General features: G+C 44.0%; 1 protein-coding gene across 5 annotated transcripts in view; it reads right to left on the reverse strand.

Annotated features, from left to right (window-relative positions):
* Positions 1–8,594: 8,594 nt before the first annotated feature.
* The window catches only part of TEKT3 (tektin 3), a 43,902-nt gene continuing 31,171 nt past the window's right edge, over positions 8,595–21,325 (reverse strand). For 4 of the 5 annotated variants that reach the window (XM_005597799.4, XM_070226589.1, XM_005597798.4 and 1 more), the window contains 3 exons: positions 20,565–20,787; positions 17,297–17,451; positions 8,597–10,308 (listed from right to left, as the gene is read on the reverse strand). In XM_005597799.4, the coding sequence (XP_005597856.3) occupies positions 10,092–10,308; positions 17,297–17,451; positions 20,565–20,787 (595 nt within the window). In that variant the 3' untranslated portion in view covers positions 8,597–10,091. Of the gene's footprint in view, positions 10,309–17,296; positions 17,452–20,564; positions 20,788–21,325 lie in introns of all 5 variants that reach the window. The other variant, XM_001918384.5, reaches the window with a different exon arrangement.

Here is a 21,325-nt window from a genome sequence, read left to right on the forward strand (position 1 = left end):
ACACACTTCAGTGTATTCCAGGCCTGCTCTCCAGCACCCCCACATTCTCTGTTGTTTCCCTGAAACAAAACCATTTATCCTGACGACTGCACTGCTGTTTTTCTTAGATCAGAGGTTATACCAGGAAACTTAAATAAGCTTTACTTATGTCTCCTGGCTGGCCCTGTAGGCATTTGAGTTTGCCATGCCAGCTCTAGAGCCATTGAGAGTTTTGACACTAAAGTGCCCTGGGTGGTTTTGGCTCTTGTATAGACTTGGAAAGACCTGCACCTCTGGGCTGGTTCCTTCTGTGCTTGGAAGGCCTTGCCATGTCCTATTTCCAATCCTAAATAAATGCAAAAGATTTTATCTTAGCCTGCTATTTTAAGCATGGTGTGGGCACATGCCCAACTGCTTAGTCAGCACTACTGCTTGCATTCTGGGAAAGTAAGGAGTCTGAATTTCACAGTGGAAAACGGCCGTTCTCCATTTAGTTCCTGCATTCGGCTGTTTCTTATGGCTGCTGTATTGGTCAGGAAAGGCTAGGCTAGGCTAGGTTGCGGTAACAAATAACCCAAAAGTGTCAGTGGCTTAAGAGCACACAAATATATTTCTTACTCGTGTAATATGGCCATGGTGGATCAGCAGCTTGGTTATGTTTAGTGTGGTTGTACAAGGACTGTCTCAGGTTGCTGGTTGTGATGTGTGATGGTTAATTTTATGTGTCAACTTGACTGGGCTAAGAGATGCCCAGATAGCTGATAAAACATTACTTCTGGGTGTCTGTGTGGGTCTGTGAGAGTCTTTCTGGAAGAGATTAGTATTTGAATCAGCAGACTGAGTAAAGAAGATGGCCCTCGCCAAAGTGGATGGGAATCATCCAATCCATTCAGAGTCTGAGGAGAACAAAAAGGCAGAGGAAGAGCAAATTCATTCCCCCTTTGCTTGAGCAGGGCCATCCATCTACTCCTGCCCTTGGACGCTGGTGCTCCTGGTTCTCTGGCCTTCAGATGTGGATGAGAACTTACACCAACAGGCCCCGGAATCCCGGCCTTTGGACTTGGACTGGGAATTACACCATCGGCTCCCCTGGTTCTCAGGCCTTTGCACTCAGACTGAATACACCACTCGCCTCCCTGGGTCTCACCTTGCAGACGGCAGATCATGGGACTTCTTGGCCTCTGTAACGGTGTGAGCCAATTCCTATAATAAATCTCCTCATATATATACTTATATATATATATGTCCTATTGGTTCTGTCTCTCTGGAGAACCCTGACTAGTACATCGTGTCAAAAGGAAGAGAATTTTGGAGAGTTTCACACTGCCTGTTAAATACTGGAGCCTGAAGTGACTCACACTCCTTCTACTCATAACTCGTTGTCCAGAACTAGTCACATGGATCTATTCATCTACAGGGGGCCAGGGAGGTGGAAATCTGGGAACAATTTGATGTATAGCACTAATGACTACCACCATCAGCTCCCAATGGCAAAGTTTAACTAATAAGGCAGCACTGTCCTCAATTCTTTTCCTGGTTATAGATTTGCTCCACATGCAGAGCAAACCATCACGTGGTTATCTCATTTCTGCATTGTTCCTGGTAGGTTTCCTCACCTCAAACTGATTTTGTATTTTACAGATAGCTCTATCTTAGCATAATTCATGCTAAAATTCTTATGGAAACTAACCATTTGTCTGTCTTCAAAACACTCCTCACATAGGTAGACTGAAAACAAACCAAATTGCTGTTTCATGTATAGCTCAGAAGCACACACCCAGTAAGAATGTAAATACCCTCATATTCTCTTCTGTAAAGCAGGGACAAAACTCCTACCAATAATCACTTTATCATGTTGACACTCTCAGATCAGTGTGATAGGAAAGTTTTAAGTGACCAAAAAAAAAAAAAAAAAAAAATCAAAGTATTCTCTCCAGTATGTGTAATTTTGCCTTCAGCAAGTGGCTTCCTTTTTAAGTAACAGGCCTGATAATCTTTTTAAACAAGTGCATTCATTCAAAACCATTATAAATTTTGAATGAATGTAAAATTTTTAATTTTTGAATGTGATCTCTCTTCAAAAATAAGTCCAAACTCTTAATCATAGTGAGTTGCTTCAGACCAAACAATGTCTCACCCAAGTGCCATCTTTGCACAATCCTAGTTGGGATGGTGATTTGGCTCCCTCAGTACCTACTCAAACCTTCCGTGCTATGCCCTAAATATGCCCTACTATACTGTGGAAGCCAAAAGCTTTAAAAACACTACATTTCCCAGGCTTCTTGCAGCTCAGGTTTTGGGTGTGATTTGGGTTTTACTAGTCAGGTCGTACTTGTATGAGGCTTGACTTTGGAACTCACTTATGCGGGAAGAGGAAGGCTGCGAGGTGTGACTTCTGCTTCTATGGATGACAGGAGTCGTGCTCCTGGAATTGGCAGCTGTGTTTACCATTTCCTGATTTAGCAGAGGTTGCTTTCTGATCCCAATAGAAATAGTTCTGGATCTGATAGCAGTATGGTGGCTTCTCAACTCAATGGGAAATTTCCCGGTCCTGATAAAAGCATCTTCTTTGGTGGCCTAGTTTAGCAACGTGGTTTGGAAGTTACTCAGGAAGGTTAGCCAACCACTGTTTCCTCAGCTTAACCAGTGACCTTAGAAACCATTTAGTACCCTCAATCCCTTTTGTCTAATCTTGCTAGAGGAGCTTCCCTTATCATGAAGCTGACCAATAGAGATGGTCATTATTTCACCACCAGTGGGTCTTTCTGTCTCATCCCTGAGCCTGTGAGCTTTTCCCTCCATAAGAGAAAACAGTATCCTCTTCTTCTTGAAGGTTGAACAATAAATACATCTCAAAATTTCTATCCTTTACGAAGGTACTCACTCATCCTGAGTACCAACCAAATAGAATTCAAACTACTCTTGAAATTCTCATTAGATAACTCTGTGTCTGTAGATTTGGGCTTTTCATCGACTCCTTGTCTCTATATTTCATAATTAGACTCCTTTCTACCTTCCTAACACTGCTACTCCACAATGCTTAGTACTCATTTTATTAATACATTCTTGTGTATTCTGAGCTCTATATGAGCAAAGAAATACATTGTGGGTTAAGGGTCTTAAAAATGGCAAGATGAGGGGCTGGCCCCTTGGCCGAGTGGTTAAGTTCGCGCGCTCCGCTGCAGGCGGCCCAGTGCTTCGTTAGTTCGAATCCTGGGCGCGGACATGGCACTGCTCATCAGACTACGCTGAGGCAGCGTCCCACATGCCACAACTAGAAGAACCCACAACGAAGAATACACAACTATGTACCGGGGGGCTTTGGGGAGAAAAAAAGGAAAGAATAAAATCTTTAAAAAAAAAAAAAATGGCAAGATGAGATTAAGAGAATCCAAATCAAGATAAGAAAGAGAGGGACCCAGTTCTAAATTGTCTTTTCTCTCTAGAGGAAGTTAGCTATTTCTGTGGCTATAACTTTAGCTCAGATGATAATCCAAAATGCACATATACGGGAAAGAATCTATTTTAATTAACTTGAGCCAAAATGCTGGTGTAAGTGTTCACTAAACACAATCACTTCCCATTTGGGACTGAATGCTCCTTAGGAGAAACCAGGCATGTGGAAAGCAGTCCTGAAATCTATCAGTATCAATGGGTGTGGCCAAAAGGGTGCTAGAAGAGTTTGAATGAGGAACAATTATTTGATTTCTAGAATTGAGAGCCTTTTATTGAATTGTGGGAGATTTTTTCTTCTATCTGACAAAACAGAGTATACACTCAGATATTATCCTTAAATTCTACTTAAAGATGGAATCAAAGACGTCTAGAGCTAGGACTTCGTGTTACTATGGTAAAATTAATTTATTGTGTTGATGATATTGATTGTTCAAAATAGTGTATCCTCACGAATGTCTGTTGGGAAAACTAACACGGTTTTAAAATAATTTTCTTTAAAAGAAAACGTAACTTTTGAGAATGGCCAATCCATTCTAAACAGCTTAGAAAGAGGCAAGGTAGTAACAATGAAAGTCTGGAAGCAAACCTCTCTGACTGTGCAACTGACTAGCGGTTTGACTTTGGATTATTTTACTTCTCTAAGTCTCAATTTCCTCCTTTTTTGAATGTAAATAATGAAATGTGTGCACCTTAGAGAATAGCTGTGATGATGACATAACATATGTAAAGTTCCTCTGCTCAGCAAAGGTTGACTAACATTATCATTAGATGCATCACCCTTAAGATGTGATCAATGACCTCGAAGTTAGATCCCACTCATGCTCTAATTTTACACAAATTTTCCAAAATTAAAAATTTTTTAAATACATCTGGGCTCAATTCTAAATCCATCGATGCAATCATTTTACACATTTTTGTTATTGTTGCTGAGAAGGAGAACCACTGCTTGGCATAGCCTCTTGGAGACAAAACAGTGGTTAGGAGCTCAGATCCTAGTGTCAGCTAAGGAGGCTGAACACTCACTCTGTCTCCCATGTTCTATCTGAGTAATCAGCTAGTTGCTCAGCCGCTGTGGGGTCACCTAAACTCTCTGAGTCTCCGTCTCCCCATTTGCAGACTAGCAACTCTAACTATCTCATGAGATTGTCATGTTATACGATGGGAACACAGTAAGCATTCAACCAACATTAGATTCCCTTCTTCTCCAGGTATTCGATGTCTGACAAGCCACTGAAAACTTGTTTTGGTTGCCTATTGTTGCATAAAAAATTATCCCAAAACTTAGCAGTTTCAGACAACAATTTATCATTTCTTATGATTCCATGGGTTGATGGGCAGTTCTGTCTCACACGGCATCAGCTGAGGCACTAGGAGAGCAGGAAGATTCTAGTGTCTCACATGGCTGCCAGTCAGTGCACTCTTGGCCTGAGAGCTTATCTGTGGATGTTGGCTGGGGCCTCGGTTCTCTTCCACAAGAGCCTCTCCACACAGCTGCTTGGGCTTCCTCACAGCATGGCGGTCAGACTTCTTATATGGCAGCTAGCTTTTAAGAGCACAAAAGCAGAAGCTGCCAGGCCTTCTTAAGGCTGGAATTGGCACAGTGTTACAATGTATTCTGTTGGTTCTGGTGATCAGAGAGTCAGCCCACATGCAAGAGGGGGAGGGTGAAATTTTGCAAGGACGTGAATACTTGGAGGTACAGTTACTTCCCCTCAAGACCCTGAGAAACGTCTGTTACATCTACTGTTGTAAACTAGGAAAGTCGGTTGCTCCATACAGCACTGTTTTAAAGTGTCAATGCCTCAATCTTCAGACTGTGGTGCAGCGGTGGGGGTTAGGGGTGCCTCTGGGGTCATGTCTGTGGCTCTGGCTTATAATTTTCCTCTCTGGTTGCTTGGCCTCATCTCTCTTAAAGAGCTTCTGTCTTTGCTACACACACTGAGTGGGCTAAGGTTGGGAGGTGAAACCCACCAGCTTGTCATAAATAAGTCAATGGATATCCCTCAACACACATATAGATTTTTGTTATCAGTAAATACATAGGTTTCCATAAAGAGCAGGTTCTCGGGCAAGCAAAGCACTATTTGAGGGAGGTAGGGAAAGTGTCCTATGTCTGAGTGACTGAACGGCTCAAACACCCCAGACGAGAACTTTGAAACTTAGTCCAGTGAAATCACTTGACTTTCCAGGGAGAAAAGAAAGCCATTGAGAAGTAAAGTAATTCTTATGGTTCCCATACACAATAGGATACCACTTAGAATAGCAGTGAACGGCTACTGCCCCCAAGGGGCTCCCTCCTTACTCTCCCATGAAGCCCCCAGAGTTGCTTTTCGGGTCATGGTGAGCTCTTTAGAAGGTCCTCACCAAAAAGAAAAATTTGGCAGCAGCAAGGGTCTCCTATGAGCTCCCAGCAAAATCAGCAAACAGCAAGGTCTTCGGGGAATGGGCTATTGATCACAAAAGGGAATGATGTTAAAAGATAAAGATGTGAGCTGAGGGAGAATTCAGATTGTTGAGAGCAGGGATGACAGTATTTGTGCTGCCACTGCTCCACCCTGGACTCTGCAGATTAGACTACCCTATAGGACCTCTAGATTCTTATCTGTCTGAGCTCAGACATGGTCTCAGAATCCTTCTCAACACTGCAAATAAGCACTACCAAGGGCAAGAGCTGGTCCTCAAGGTGGCATAAACTTTCCATCTCTGATGAAGAGTTTAAGTATTGTCTCCTTTTCCCATGAATGCACAAATACGAATACAGGGTTCTGAAAACACCATCAGAGTGCTCTGCATAGAAGCCTGGTCTTCGCAGTCGTGTCAGTGGTGAGTTCAGTGCTGATGGGAACAGTGTAAGGGCCAGGGCTGGAAGAGTGGAGACGGAAAGGGAAGACTGGGGCACAAAGATGAGCAGTAACCCCACCTCACTCTATGTGCTTTGGGTCCACCCTGCACACAAAGGGAAGGAATCCATTCCTGTATTCACTGCAAAACAAAAATTATAACCTAAAACCAGACCCCACCTCAGCTATTTCCGGCATGAACTCAGGACCCGAAAGTGCCAGTTGAGGTGTTTATGACAACACTCTCCAGAGACAAAAATGGAAATTACTAAAATTATAGGAGGCTCGGCTATTTAGGGGCAGTTACACACATTTCTAAATCTGAATGACGCTTGGGTAGGTGGAAGCCTTTGACATTCCAGCAGCTCTTCTTAAAGCCGCATCATATTAAACATAGCTTGGCCCTGAATATGTCAAGCCGGATCACGTGTTGCTATTTGCAGTCCTGTGATTCTTAAACAGGACCACTCTTTGTGAGTCTTGGCTGCTCGTGGATTTCAGCATTAGGTATTTGCCCTCGTGAAGTAGCTCCAACATTTTAGACTAGAAACCAAATGTGTATTTGTGGAATTTGGCCTTGCCCACAGTTTACCAAAATAATAAGAAAACTAGCCTCTTCCTATGTCTTAACTACCTTTTCTTCCCATCACAATGTTGTAATGCAGGGAACATATGTCTAAGTAAAAGAACTCCACAAGCACACATTCCTCAAAAAAGATAACAAAATTATAATTCATGGAAAAAGGCAGTAAGATTTCCCCCAAAACCTATAACAATCAAGAGACATGGAATTTACGTTTATTCTTACTTTGTCTAAAAATGATGACTATCGACAGTTGATTGCTCTAATTGCTGAGTGCTTTAGTGGCACTTATATATCTTTGTTTCCATTAGAAGCAAAGGGAGAATGACAAAAGCTACAATTTGATCTCTAAAATGATATACTGAGACCACAAAAATAGCCCGAGCCCAAGCTTCTCATGTTTATGTCAGCTCTGCCAGCATTTTGAGATGTTCTGTGAAGTTGACTAAGCAAAGTCTGAAAAAGCTTTTAAGGAACAGAGAGAGAGGCAGAAATGGGGTTTGGGGTTAATGGACAGTGGTTAGGGCAGAGCAAGGAGAACGCAAGGATATGGAGGCAGGCGCTAATAGTAGAGGGGCGCACACAAGCAGGGGGAAATGCGAGAGAAAACCTTCCCCTCCAGTGATCTCATCTTCCCTTTCAGAGCTTCTAGATGAAAGGATTCAAAGCCGGCACGCTGTCTACATCCTATCGAATGAAATTACAGATGGTTAAATGTGAGCTAAGAAATCTTTAAAGGAATTAGGAGAAATTATAAGTAAATAATCTTGGGATGAGCAAGAGCTTTCCTGGTGTAACTCCAAAGGCATAAATCATAAAGGAAACATTTATACGCTGCACCCTCCGTACATTGAAAACCATAAACAAAATGAAAAGGCAAGTGGCATATAAAGAATATGGGTTCAGTGCAAATGACGGAAGTATCATATGATTGATATACAGGGAACTCCAAAATAAATGAGAAAAAGGTAAACAGGGGAAACAGGCAAATAACAAGGACAAGCAATTAACGGAAGAAATCCAAAGGCCCAGTGAACAGCATTCCCCATCACCAGTTCCCAAAGAACAAGATGTTAAAGCAGGAAGACATTTTTATGCTATTAAAGAGTAAAACAAAGATAACAAAGGGTAATCAGAGGTGCAGAAAGACAGGCCTTCTCACAGGCTGTTGGCGGGAGTGAGAGTAACAAATTTTCAGGTGGGCGATTTGACAACACATTGTAAATGCCCTTTTAAAAATGTGCATAAGTTCTGATCTAACGATTCCATATCCAGGAACTTATCTTAAGTAAAATATTAAAGACATTTGCAAACATGTAGCTAACAAGATTAAATCACAGCTACATTGTTTACGACAGAGACGAGTAAGGCACAATATAAATATCCAGTAATGGGAAATGGCTATAGAACATTCTAGAACCTCAATACAATGGAATATACAAAGCCATTAAAATGACATTTTGAGGGGCTGGCCCTGTGGCCAAGTGGTTAAGTTCACACGCTCCGCTTCAGCAGCCCGAGGTTCGCTGGTTTGGATCCTGGGCATTGACCTTCACACCGCTCATCAAGCCATGCTGTGGTGGCGTCCCACATAGAAGAACCAGAATGACCTACAACTGGAATATACAACTATATACTAGGGCTTTGGGGAGAAAAAAAAAAAAAGAGGCAGATTGGCAACAGATGTTAGCTCAGGGCCAATCTGCCTCATCAAAAAAGCCTTAAAAAAAATGAAGTTGTGAAAAGATGTTTAATGACATGGAAAGTGTGCGTACTATCAAATGGAAAAAGTATAAATGAGTTGAGGTGATCAAGGCACTGAGAATGGTATCTGACACATAGTAAGTGCTTTATGAGTGCTGGCTACTTTTTCAGAATAATTCTACTTTTGAAAGGAAAATACATAAATAGAGAAATAAAATCTACATATAGCAAAATATCTGGTTAGTCTAGAAATATGGAAGATTTTTATTTTCTTCTTTTGTCTGTCTGGATTTTCTGAAATTTCCACAAGCAATATTTACTGTTTTTAGAGATAGAAAGGGAAGGTTTTAAAAAAGGGCGTTGTGGATAAAAAGTTGATGACATGGAAATCCATTTGTAATACTTGAACAAGGGAGATTACAAACCAGCAGTGTGGTCACAAATATATTAATGACGCATTCAAATATAAACACATTAAATATTGGTAAATAAATATAAACATTACATATTACCTATTTATATAAATAGACATACACGCATACAGTCACGGCAAAAGGATTGAAAGCATACACAGTAAAATGTTGACAGACCTCAGCGATTATTTCTGGGCGTTATGGTAATGTGTGCTTTCCATGAGTTGTATGTGTGTATTTTCTCTATTTTCCAAACTATGTGTCATGCAAATATTTTTTGTTTGTAATAAAGAAAAAGTTATTAAAAAAAAAAATAACCCCTGAGATACCCTAGGCCCTCCTAGAATTTAGGCAATGTCCCATTTCTCAGCCCATCTGGGGTCAGCGCCTCCACTCGCGGGAACCCCTCGGCACTCCGCCCACAGGTGAGGAGTTACCAGTCCTGCTGGCTTGTTCTATGTTTTGCACTTCCCCTTTCTTTGTTTCCACCGCCCTCTGTCCAATTCAAGTTTTCATTGCTCAGCCATTGCTTCCATAAGCCCATGTCCTTGCTCAGAGATGCCCACCAGCTCCCCCGACTCCCACTCCTGGAGCTGAAGGCCCTCCATTCTCCAGGCATCTCACTCACTGTACTTCTTCCTAGTCCCCCCTAGGAGTCACGGTCAAGCTGGTCTACTTACCACTGTTCCAAGTGTGCTCTATACTTGTCCACCTGTCTTTTTGCTCACACCACACCAACTGCCACAGAACCAGAGGCCTCTCTCCTTCTCTGTGCTTCTTTTGAGGCAGAGCTCAAAGCACACCCTGCTGTGACTCCTGCCCCACCGCCTCAGAGATCAGTTTCTCCTGTCCAGCCCAATCACGCTACACAGAGCATAAAGCAAACAATCTTTTTCACCTTCCCTATTAGATTGATTATATTTCTTTAATTCTTCCAGTAGCCTAGAAGCCTAGCAAATAGTAGAGAATTAAGGCTTGGACACAAACAAAAGGCTTTCCAAGACAGGAGATCGGGACATTTCTATCAACACAGTCCTTTAATAGTGGCTATATCAGCACTCAGGGCTCCGGCTCGGCCTTTCCGGAGGAGTAACAACACCGCTCCTGGCGGGGCCCCTAACAGAAGCCCACCAGCCGGAGGGTGTTGGGGAAGCTCTTGCGCATGCTCATGCATTTTTCCTGGTCGATGTACAGGGAATTCGCTTTGACGGCCAGCTCATGCTCCAGGGTGGCTTTGGTGTGGACCAGCGACTGCAGGGTGTCCTCCGCGTCCCTCAGGCGCTGCTGCAGGGTCTGGATGGTGTCGTCCACCTCGTACACCTCGTTAACAAGGCTGCGTGAGGGAAGAAGCACCGGTTACTTTAGCAGAGGTCACACTCCCGAGGCTATTGGCTGAATGAGGGCGGGCGTGGTCACTGAATTCCTATTGGAGGTGTGGCCGCTGCGCTGGGCGCACCTGGAGCCCCCAGCAGCATGCACGTCACAAGACCGTCAAACTACTTCATATTGCAAAGTTGCAAAGGAAGTAATACTTGTGCATGGTGCCATACTAGTACTTGTGCCATCCTAAGCACTTTACATGATCAGACAATTTAATCCTCATAACAACCCCATGAAGTAGAGACGATGATTATCCCCATTTTACAGATGAGGAAACTGAGGTACAAGGAGTTTAGGTAACTCTCCTTACAGTTTTGCATGGAACTACCCATCAGCTGCTTTTAATTACTATGCTGCTTTCCTGCCTGCCTCCAGTTGGTTGAAAACTCAACTCCAAATTCATCAAATTTTAACCAGTGATTCAAAGTTAAGGTTTTCTTTATTTGGGGGTTCATTTATCAGCGGACTGGAGGTGCATGAAATGAATTAAAGTATACGGTAATATAAAGAGAACAGTGACAGTGAACAAATAGGGATGGGGCTGTCCCTAGAGAGAGAAAAGGGTTTCGTGAGCCTAGAAAAATATCCAGACCGTGTTACAGTCATTATACCAAGGCAATTTTATAGCTTCACAGAACTTGTCAACTGGAAAACAAATGTGAGGTCATCAAGCCCAGCTTCCTTGTTTGACAGACAAAGACACTGAGCCCAGGGCACTGATCAACTGCCCTCCCTATGGGCACACCGCCCACATAGGTTTATATGCCTCGCACACTTATCCAGGAAGCTAAGAAGGAAATAAGGAGCCTCAGGGGCCGTAATAAGGAACTGGGTCCCATTTCCTGCCTCCACGCCCTCAGCTCTCTGTGAGGAAAGGGCAGAAGCAGAGACCCGGGAAGTTGACTTCAGCTCCCGGACCCCTTTGGGGAAGACCATCTCATTTCTGTTTATAATCCCCAAGTGCAGGCTTGCCAGATAACACACAGGATGCCCAGTTAAATTTGAATTTCTGATAAATGTGTAATTTTTTTAGTACAAGTGCTTTTTAAAATTGTGGTAAAATATACACAACAACACAGAATTCACCATCTTAACCATTTTTAAGGGTCCAGTTCAGTGACATCACCTGCATTCGCATTGTTGTGCACCATCTCCACCATCCACAGAACTCTTTTCATCTTGCAAAACTGACACTGTCCCCATTAAACAAGCCCCCCTTCCCGCAGCCCCTGGCCCCCCACCTTCTACTTTCTGTCTTTATGAATTTGACGACTCTAAGTGTCTCATGTAAGTGGAATCATGCAGTATTTGTCCTTTTGTGTCTGGCTTATTGCACTCAGTATAATGCCCTCAAGGTTCATCTATGTGGTAGCATGTGTCAGCATTCCCTTCCTTTTTAAGGCTGAATAATGTTCAGTATAAATATTTTACTTAGCGTAAGTATTTTTAATGTAAGTGTTCCATGCAATATTTGGGATATACTTATACTAAACAATTATTCATTATTTATCTGAAATGCAAATTTAACTGTCCATCCAATGTTTCAACTTGCAAAAGCTGGCGACCCTACCACAGGGGTCAGTATAGTGCCAGCACAAAGTGGGCTCTCAGGGAATACTAAGATGGCACCAAAGCAATAATTTTTCTACTCAAAACCCTCCATACTCTCGTTTTCCTAAGGGACAAATAGTTACTGTTTTTACGGAGATGCACCAAATTAGCAGCTGTTGTTTGGGTTGGGGGCGGGGAGGAGAGGGCAGGAAAGGGGACTGGCATTTTGTACTCCATGTAGATCTGTATTACTTGAATTCACTTCAAAATCAGAATGTATCCCTATCTTACTTGTGAAATTTAACAAACTTTTAGGAAAAAAATAAGCAAGGTGAAAAGTTTGATATAAAAGTATAAAGTGTTATTTATATTGAGTAATTTGTGAGAGAACAAGAGGAAACAACAGTAACGCCTAATGGGGATGGATGCCATAGCCAGGTGATGGAATGCCACGCAAGCAATGCTTTTTAGAAAAGAATTTGTATTTCCCATAGGGAAAAAAACTCACAATACAGTGTTGGTTGAAAAAGTCAGGATTTAAAATCCTATATACAGCATGATGACAATTTTGTAAATGTACCTGGTGGCAAATACAACAAAATGCTAACATTGGTTATCCCTCAATGGCACGAAGAATTGAGGATGGGTTTTATTTTTTATTTCATTTTCTGATGTTTTCTATCAGAAACAGATATTACGCTTAAAGCCAGAAAGAACACAAATACTTTTCAAAAAGGAAGCAGAGTTTAGAGGGACTTGAACTCTCTTTGACCTTTAGAGACCAACCCCACAACGGGGCGAACATCACACCTCGTGGGACAGCAGAGCAATCAGCTGATGATGGTCTGGGAGCTCCCTCCGACCGCTCCGCCATGCTCACTTTTTGGGGACACGCTCACTGGGGAATATGCTAGTCTGTGGCTGACACAGGCTCAAGTGGGGTACAGAGCAGATGCATCACTGGCACCCCAGGCCGCCTGCAGGTCCCATCTCAAAGCAATGGTGATGTCATCCTTGCAGATGCTGAAACCAAAAACCTTCTGATCATCTTGACTCCGCTCTCTTCTTCCTGCCCCCACACCCTTCGATCGATCGTAAAATCCTGTTATTCCTATCTCCCACAGAGCCTCATCACGCCCGCTGCAGCCTTCCCTCCTGCTCTGCAGGTGTGTTCTCCAATGCGCTTGCTCTGTGTCTCACCTCAGGGCCTTTACCCTTCCCACCCCTTCAACCAGAAGGCCCTTACTGGGCTCTTCATCCTGCTAACTCATGCCATCTTCAAAGCCCAGGCGGACAGACACTTCTTTGAGAAGTTCCTCCCTTAACCGCTGCCCGATGTCATGTGTTTCAAGAACACCAACCCTTCTGCAGCCATCAGGGTGTTTGTCATTGCCTGTTGACTACATGTGCCCTGCAGGCCATCAACTTCGCAAAAGCACCATCCACCTGAGCCAGCCTTGCTCTCGGCTGCATCCACAGCCCCTCCTATAGTTGACAGACATGCAAAAACTACTTGTTGCTCGAGACCAAACTTCCACGTCGTAGGTGAAGGAGGTGGCCATGGGAGGCAGGGAGCTGCCCAGAGGTCCAAGTCCACAGGGGCTTCCAAGAACAGGAACCAGAGCCCAGCTGATGTAGAGGAAGCATAGACTGGAGGGAGACTGGAGGCTTGGCTTCCTAGTCACCTGCAGCCAGCCCGAGAAGGGGAGGGCACCCCAAAGGGCCCCCAAAAAGGCTCACAGAAGCAACAACAAGGGACCAGCCTGGTGATAGTGGTTAAGTTCACATACTCCACTTTGGCGGCCCAGGGTTCACAGGTTTGGATCCCAGGCACAAACCTAGCACTGCTCATCAAGCCATGCTGTGGCAGCATCCCATATACAAAATAGAGGAAGATTGGCACAGATGTTAGCTCAGGGCCAATCTTCCTCACAAAAAATAAAAAAGAAGAAGAAACAACAACAAGCCATGAAAACATATCCAGACCATCTCCTTTCATCTTAGAACCTGTACTGTTTTCTTACTTTCATTGAGGAGGGAAGGCATTGAAACTTTACTGCCAAAGTTTCTTTTGGTATCGGCTTGGTAAACACAAAATCTGAGATCTGATCTAAAAGCATATTTTTGTTGTTGTTCAGATCAAGTTGGATTAAAAAGAAAGTCTCTTTTGAAGATCCCAGGGTATAAAATATCACGAGCAAAGAAACAGACCTTCGGAGAGGCTGCTGCCGTTGGCTGGCGTTGGGATTTACGACAGCGGTTTGTTTATAGCCGAGCGGGGCCTGCCTCTCGTCTCCCGCCCTCCCTGGGCCGCGTCCACTGGCTTCAAAAGGAACCCTGAACCCCAAGGTAGGAGATGGAGCAGGATGACAGATGAGGCTTTACTCCTTGCAGCCAAATACTAGTCTAGTGGGAAATTGATCTCTGAGGGAACTTTTGAAAATACATAGGTGTTAGAATATCGATGTTTAACTAAAAAAGGGAATTCAAGACACACAGAATACAGGCGGTTAATGTCCAGTTGTTTTTCTGCTGCCGTGTGAACACAGCCAGGAGACGTACACTTCTCTCAACTTTCGCCATTAGAAATACATTTTTCATCATCTTTCAAGGCCGCATTTCACTCTCGGCTTCCTTGTTCTTGGCAGATCACAGAGAGCTGTTCTGCTGAAACCATTCATTTTTGGGGAATTACAGAACTGAAAAACATTTTGCATGCAAATACAAATAAGGCTACCGTAGTTTTTAAAAAACGTATCCAGCTTATTTAAGTACAGCAGAGCCTGGGCTGGCCTGCCACCAACGATGCCAAGAATGTTTAGAATTACTTTTCAAAGAACCCGTTTAGAAAATGTTAAATGAAAATAAAAGTCTTGAAACGAAAACAGCAATTTTTCTTAGTCCTCACGCCCCTGAGTTTATGGTCTTTAATTTTTTCTTAATCTCGATAGCCACAGGGTTGCTTTCAGAATGATCAGTTAAGAAGGAACATAATCCCCTCCCCCAGCAATAATCCTACATTCCGCTGTTGTTACTCCGGGACCGTATTTTTGGCAATGATATTTTAGCAAGAAATCTTTACAGAAACAAAAGCAGGTTTTGTCCTAAAGTCAATTAAAGGAGCAGAGGAAATAGACATACCACAGAGTGAACAGGAAGCAAAGGAAAAGCCAATTCTATTGAGCTGTGAAGGGGGAGAGAAGAGTAAAAACCATTCAGCTTCTCAGAAGCAGCCGTGAATGCCTCATTGTTTGAGAACTCCAAAGTCAAATTAGACCACTACTCAAAACCCTTCTAAAAAGCAACCCTGTGTTTGTCTAATGGCAGTCTGAACAATTTATTTATCCCCATCTCTACTTTCGATGACTCTGCAGAAATTTTCAGAGAATGAAACTTCAGCTCGGCTTCTCCTAATAATATTTGAATAAAGCCACGATTCGTGACCTAATCCTAACTGGCCAAATGGGCGTGCTCTCACTACCAGGCTCTTGTGCAGCAAAGAGACACTGCAGACGGGTTGTCTGGGGGCCCACCTAGCCTCTGGGGCAGAGAGCAGCTTATCCCAAATTATGGACTGTATATGAGTAGGGTTTCTATGGAACCCATTTTGAGCAACATGTAGCTCGGGTGAACTCCTAGCTGCCAATGGCCTCTACCAGGAGAAATGCAGCTAAGAACAGAGATGAAGGGTATTTGCATAAATTCTATTCTAAAGCATGCTTCTTAGCATCCAACACAGACAAGAAGCATGCTATACTTGTAGGGTGTTTTGCAGTAACATCTCCTCTGTGACCCTCAGTTTGTCCTCTGAGAGAGAGATGAAGATGCAGCACCTGCCTTGCTAACGCATCCCACATGGGCATTGAGAAGGTCAGGTGAGATCAGGTACCTGACAGGGGGATGGAGAAAGCACAACGTGGAAGACAGGAGAAGCTGAAGCAAACAGTGGGTGTGATGGATAGAGCTCTGCAGTGGGACAGGCAAGGGTTCAAACTGCGGCTCTCCTTCCCGCCTCCGGGTGCCAGCTGGGCCAGGCCACTCACTCCACTGCTGCCTCCGTTTCCTCATTTGTAAAATGCAGATAATGAATGAGGTAGTATGAAGTGCTCAGGACAGTGCCCAGCACAGAGTAAGATCGGTAAATGGGAGCAGCTATTATTATTATTAGCACCATCACTATCATTTTCATTACTTTTGGCCTCACAAAGATCACCCTTTCTTTCCCTCCGGGAAATCCTCAGCCTCGACCCACCACTGGCTTTTCCGGTGGAGCTGGAAGTCAGTCTATCCCTCAGATAAATCCTTCATGATGACAAGGGAATTCTATCACAGGACAGGGAGAAGACAAGGCTCGTGGCATCCCCACTGCACCAGAAAGGACTTTGGAGTTCCAGTGCTGCCCTTTGTTCCTCCAGTTTCCATAAATTTAATTTCCTTCTGCGCAGAGCGTTTCATGACTAAGAACAGCAGTGATGAAATCCAGAAAGGCAGAGGCAGGTATCGGGAAATTGGAAACGAAGCCAGAGCGGGTGGGGGGTGGAATCTTGGCCAGTTCCTTACAAGCTCATCCTAAAAGGAATCTTCAAAGTTAAATAATAATAATAAAATACACCCAGTGTTTAGTAGATAAACTGTGGCAGCGGATTCCTCCTGCCATGTATATGTGGGCGATGTGCTTGATGAAGACCAGCTGTTTTCAATTTCCACTGAGCACAGAGCAAACTGAAATGAGCCTAAATGAGATCAGCATGGGTTTTAGGGGATCACGAAGATGGTCTTGACGAGAGAGCAGATATTAACTGCCCAAAGAGGCCAATAGAACAAATGGGTGAGAGCAAATAGACCGGGATCAGTGGAATCAGTACCACAAGTCCCTTTTCTGATGTGCACCCCCGGCCCTGAGAAATACACAGCAAGCCAGCGCGCTCTACTGCCTGTAAGAGGGGTACTCTGGAAACTGCAAAGACTCCAGGGAAGTGCTGAGGAACCCAAAGGCCACCTTGGCCCCACTCAATGAGGCTTAATGTTTATTAACACTTGCTGATATCATTTCCTTTTTTAAAAAATCGTGGTAAAATATACATAACACAAAATTTACCATCTCAACTATTTTTAAGTGTACAGTTCACAGCATTCAGTACACTCACGATGTTGCGCAATCACACCATCCGTCTCAAGAGTGGTTACCATCCCCAACTGAAACTCCACGCCCATTAACCACTAGCCCCACAACGCACCTACGCGATGAGCATTACCATGCTCCTCCATATTACCGGTGTGTTGGCAGAAAGTGCCTTTTTATGAAGAGCTCAGAGCCTCAGTGGGGCTGGTGGGTTGTCCCGAGCCCGGAGCCGGCCCCTCCTGCAAAGGGCGCACTCCCGCCTCCTCACCGTAACTGAGCCATGTCTCGGCAGAGCTCTACATTAGGTCTCCTCGTCCGCTCGTCCAGTCTGGTCTGAGCCACCTTCAGGAAGGCAGACTTGTCCTTGATGGCCTTCTTGATGGATTCTATGGTCATTTCAGTCTGGAAAATCTCCTGCAGAATCTGTATGAACAGAAGCAAATGCCCGAGGCTTTGGCATTGTGCCCTCAACAGCCTGCTTCCCGCCTCTTGCCTGTCCCTTTGGCGCCTGGCACCCGCCTCAGCCTCTCGGATGGGGAGGTGATTCTCCGAGCCTTGCTCCTTCCCAGCCCAGCCTGGGAATCTGCCATGTGCTGCTGCCCTGGAGAGCTGACTGTGTGCATCTCTTCTCAACTCCAGCTGAAATCAGCCAGGGTGGGAGTATTTACACCCCAGAAATGGGCAAATGCTACAAATCAGAGCACTCACCGCCCCCGCCCCAGATCACCTGTGGTTAAGTATTTACCCCTACACATTTGTGTGTAACTCTGAGAAAAGCGAGGCCATGAGGTTTGAGTGGCCCTAACTTCCCTCCTCACATCAGTCTGCCCTGCCTCTTTATCTTCCCACTGTCTCTCCTTATTAATCTCGCAGAGCTGTTTTTCTGCTAGTGGAGGATTTGCCTTGAAGCTAATCAGTTCAAGCATCAGGGTATCTCACATGCAAGGAAGGAGCACTGGCAGGCTTGTAGGACTGATTTCACACGCTTATTTCTTACAGGGGGGTCCCCCAAATTGCATAAACCTGGATCCCTCGCTGGTTCCTCCTCTGTAAACTGAGGCCCCCTGCCATCCCCTGAAAACCCTTCCTTCTCCTGCACCTTGACCTCTGGACTCCCATTTCTCTGCAGGACCCCCCATTGCTCTCCCTCTTCCCCAGCCCCTTTCCTGTGGCCTGGAGACACACCCAATTATGGCCCAAACTCTTCTAAAAACTCCTGTCTTTACCGCCACTCTCCCATCCCATCCCAACGGGGTGCTCTCCAGCTGGCGCCCTCCCACCCTCTCCTCACATTCACGGCCAAATGTATTCAACAGTGGCCTTGCTCACTCCCTCCACTGCCCGCCCACCTAATCTCACAGTGGCCCCTGTATTCCGTCTCTGGCCCTAGCTGCCCTCATGAAACTGCGCTCTCAAAGCCAACGATGAGACCTCTCCCCGACATCCCTCTCCTTGAAACCCTCGCCTTACTTTCTCTGCTTAGTTTCTCTGGCCAACCACTCTCCTAACCCCTCGCCTTTCTCTCTAACTACTCCTCATCACTTCCAGTGCAAAGTTTTGTTCTCGGACCACTTCTCTGCGACATCCTTTCTCCCCTGCAGAGCTCTCATGTAATCACACGGATTCAGTGCTTGTGTAAACCAGGAACTCTTAAATCTGTCACTCAAGCTTTGACCTCTCTCCCAAGCTTTCAACCACCCACTGAAAATCATCACACTGTTCCTATCACCAAGGCCACCCTCAGGGGCCCCCTGCTCTCTCTCTCACCATTGGAAATAACTGCTCCTTCTGCTAAACAAACTGAACATTTTATCTGTAGCTCCAAGAGGTTCTTTCTGATGGAACATATCATTTTGTAGGTACATGTCTTGTCTCCTCTAAGATACAAGATGGCAGGGTCCAAGTGTCATTCATGTGAATAACGCCAAGTGCCTAGCACTGTACCTTAAATGTAGCTATTATGGGCTGAATTCTATCCTTTCCTCTGTACTCCTCCCATTCATCTGTTGAATCCTAACCTCTAATACCTCAGAATGTGGCTGTATTTGGAGACAGTGCCTATAAAGAAGGAATTAAGTTAAAATGAGGTCATTAGGGTAGGTCCTAATCCAATATGACTGCTGTCCTTATGAGAAGAGGAGATCAGGACACAGACACAAACAGAGGGAAGACCATGTGAGGACACAGGGAGAAGACAGTCATCTGTAAGCCAAGGAGAGAGGCCTCAGGAAGAAACAACCCTGCAACACTTGGATCTCAGGCTTCTAGCTTCCAGAACTGTGAGACAATAAGTTTCTGCTGCTTAAGCCCCTGGTCTGTAGTGCTTTGTTATAGCAGCCCTTGCAAACTTATACAGTAGTAAAGAAAAATTTGTTGAACAAAGGGACTCCATCACATCAGTCTCCTAAAAGGCCTTTAGAACGACTTCTGACTGCCCAGTGGATACCTTCCCATCAATATCTTCTACAGTCTGGCTCCAGCTACCTTTGCAAGCTTCTCTCTAGGACACACAGCATCCCCGCCAAACTGGTCTCTTTACAGACCTCAACTCAACCTCTGATTGTCTAGCTCGCAAGGCTTTGTTCAAGATGTTGTCCCACCTGGAATGTTCACATCGTCTCCCAAAACCCATAAACACTTCCTGTATTTGTCATTTGGCAACCACGATTTGTAATTTTTCTATTGTTACCAATTGCTCATGAGCTTTTCATATGTATGCATCTCTTCTCCACAAGTATAAGCTTCCTGGGAACAAAAACTACATTCTATACTTCTTTCTGCTTGTCACACTATGTAGGACACTGTCTGGCTCATAAATATTTGTTGCTCAAAAGATACCATGAGAAGGAAAGGTTAATTGCTGCAGCCTGGGAAAACATGGTGCCCTTGACTGGATAACATCACCTGAGAGTGACATGGCCAACAGTGTAAGGTTCTTAAAAGAGACGATAAATTATATGCAGCATAATCCATAGAAATAATAGAGCTCCAAGACTGATACTAAATGAAAGAAGAGCTCCTAGTTTATCTTGAAATATATGAATTCTGCTTAAATCATTGTAAAACTCATAATTAAAGCACTTTAAAAAGTTTAAAAGTTTAATATCAGAAACACTTTGAACCACCTAATAGCTTCCTGTATTTGGTTTTGTATTCCAGAAAAAAGGGCCTGAAATAATTTAACAGAAAACATTTCTACCATATGTTCTAATAATAAATTCACTTCCTAGTTACATACGTGATTCATTAAACTTTAATAATAATATTTTTGTTTCTATTAAATACTAAGAACCTTTCTTTACATAGTGTGTTCTTTGTGTTCCAAAAACTCAGTGGATTCCAGTTTCATTTTGACACCTGGCTACCTGGCTAAAATAAATGGTGTGCTTTGTACTGTGTTTCATTTTTCTCAGTCTGCATGGCCAAAAGGTCGTGTGCCAAAAGGCGTCTCTGGGAGTGGTGAGAGATTTGTGGTCCCCGAGCCTCTGCTCCACCTACCCGCTTCAGCTAAGGGGTACCACCCATGCTTGATTTACCTTTGCTAAGTGAACCTGAATCTTATTTTTAGCATCTGCAGTCTCAGCAATGCGATTGGTGAAAGACAAGTTCACTTTGTTGAACTGGTTCCACATCTCGTTGGCAGTCACAACTAAGAGGTTTTGAATGTCCTCTCTGAGTTTGGCAGAGGCAGCTCCTTCACTCTGGGAGCGCAGAATATTGTCATCTGTAAATTTGGCCCAGGACTCGGGCACTGAGATCCTGAAAAAAGGAAGTAGAACCATACAATGGTGACAATGATGAACCAGCCTAGATAGTCTGTAGGCAATCAATCATCTTGTGAAAGAGAAAACCCAAATCACTGGATCCTGGTTTTATTGCATAAAATGCAAACCTCAGAGGAAAACTGATTTTAAATTTTTCTTAATTGCTCCTTATTTTACTGCTTATTCTCTGTAAGTCCAAAGCATAAACTAACTCTTCTGCCAATTTGGAGGGAAAAAAGGATTGATGAAGGGTATGGGTATGTCGGTTTATTAGAAAGGTGTCACACTGGCCCAATGAGCATATGAAAAAACACTCAACCAGGAGTAATCCAAGAAGTACTAATGAAAACAATGACACACAAATAGTCCTTTATCAGAATAGCAAAGAGTGAAGAGAATGACAGTTTGCTGGTGAGCATGTTTAGAAGAAGATTCCCTCATATCCTGCAGATAGGAATGTTGACTTGGCACAAACACGCTGGAGGTTAAACCAAGAGTCTTTCAAAGGTGCATCACCCAGAGATTCCACTCCT

The sequence above is a fragment of the Equus caballus genome, chromosome 11 (assembly GCF_041296265.1).
Source record: "Equus caballus isolate H_3958 breed thoroughbred chromosome 11, TB-T2T, whole genome shotgun sequence".
Classification (NCBI taxonomy): Eukaryota; Metazoa; Chordata; class Mammalia; order Perissodactyla; family Equidae; genus Equus; species Equus caballus.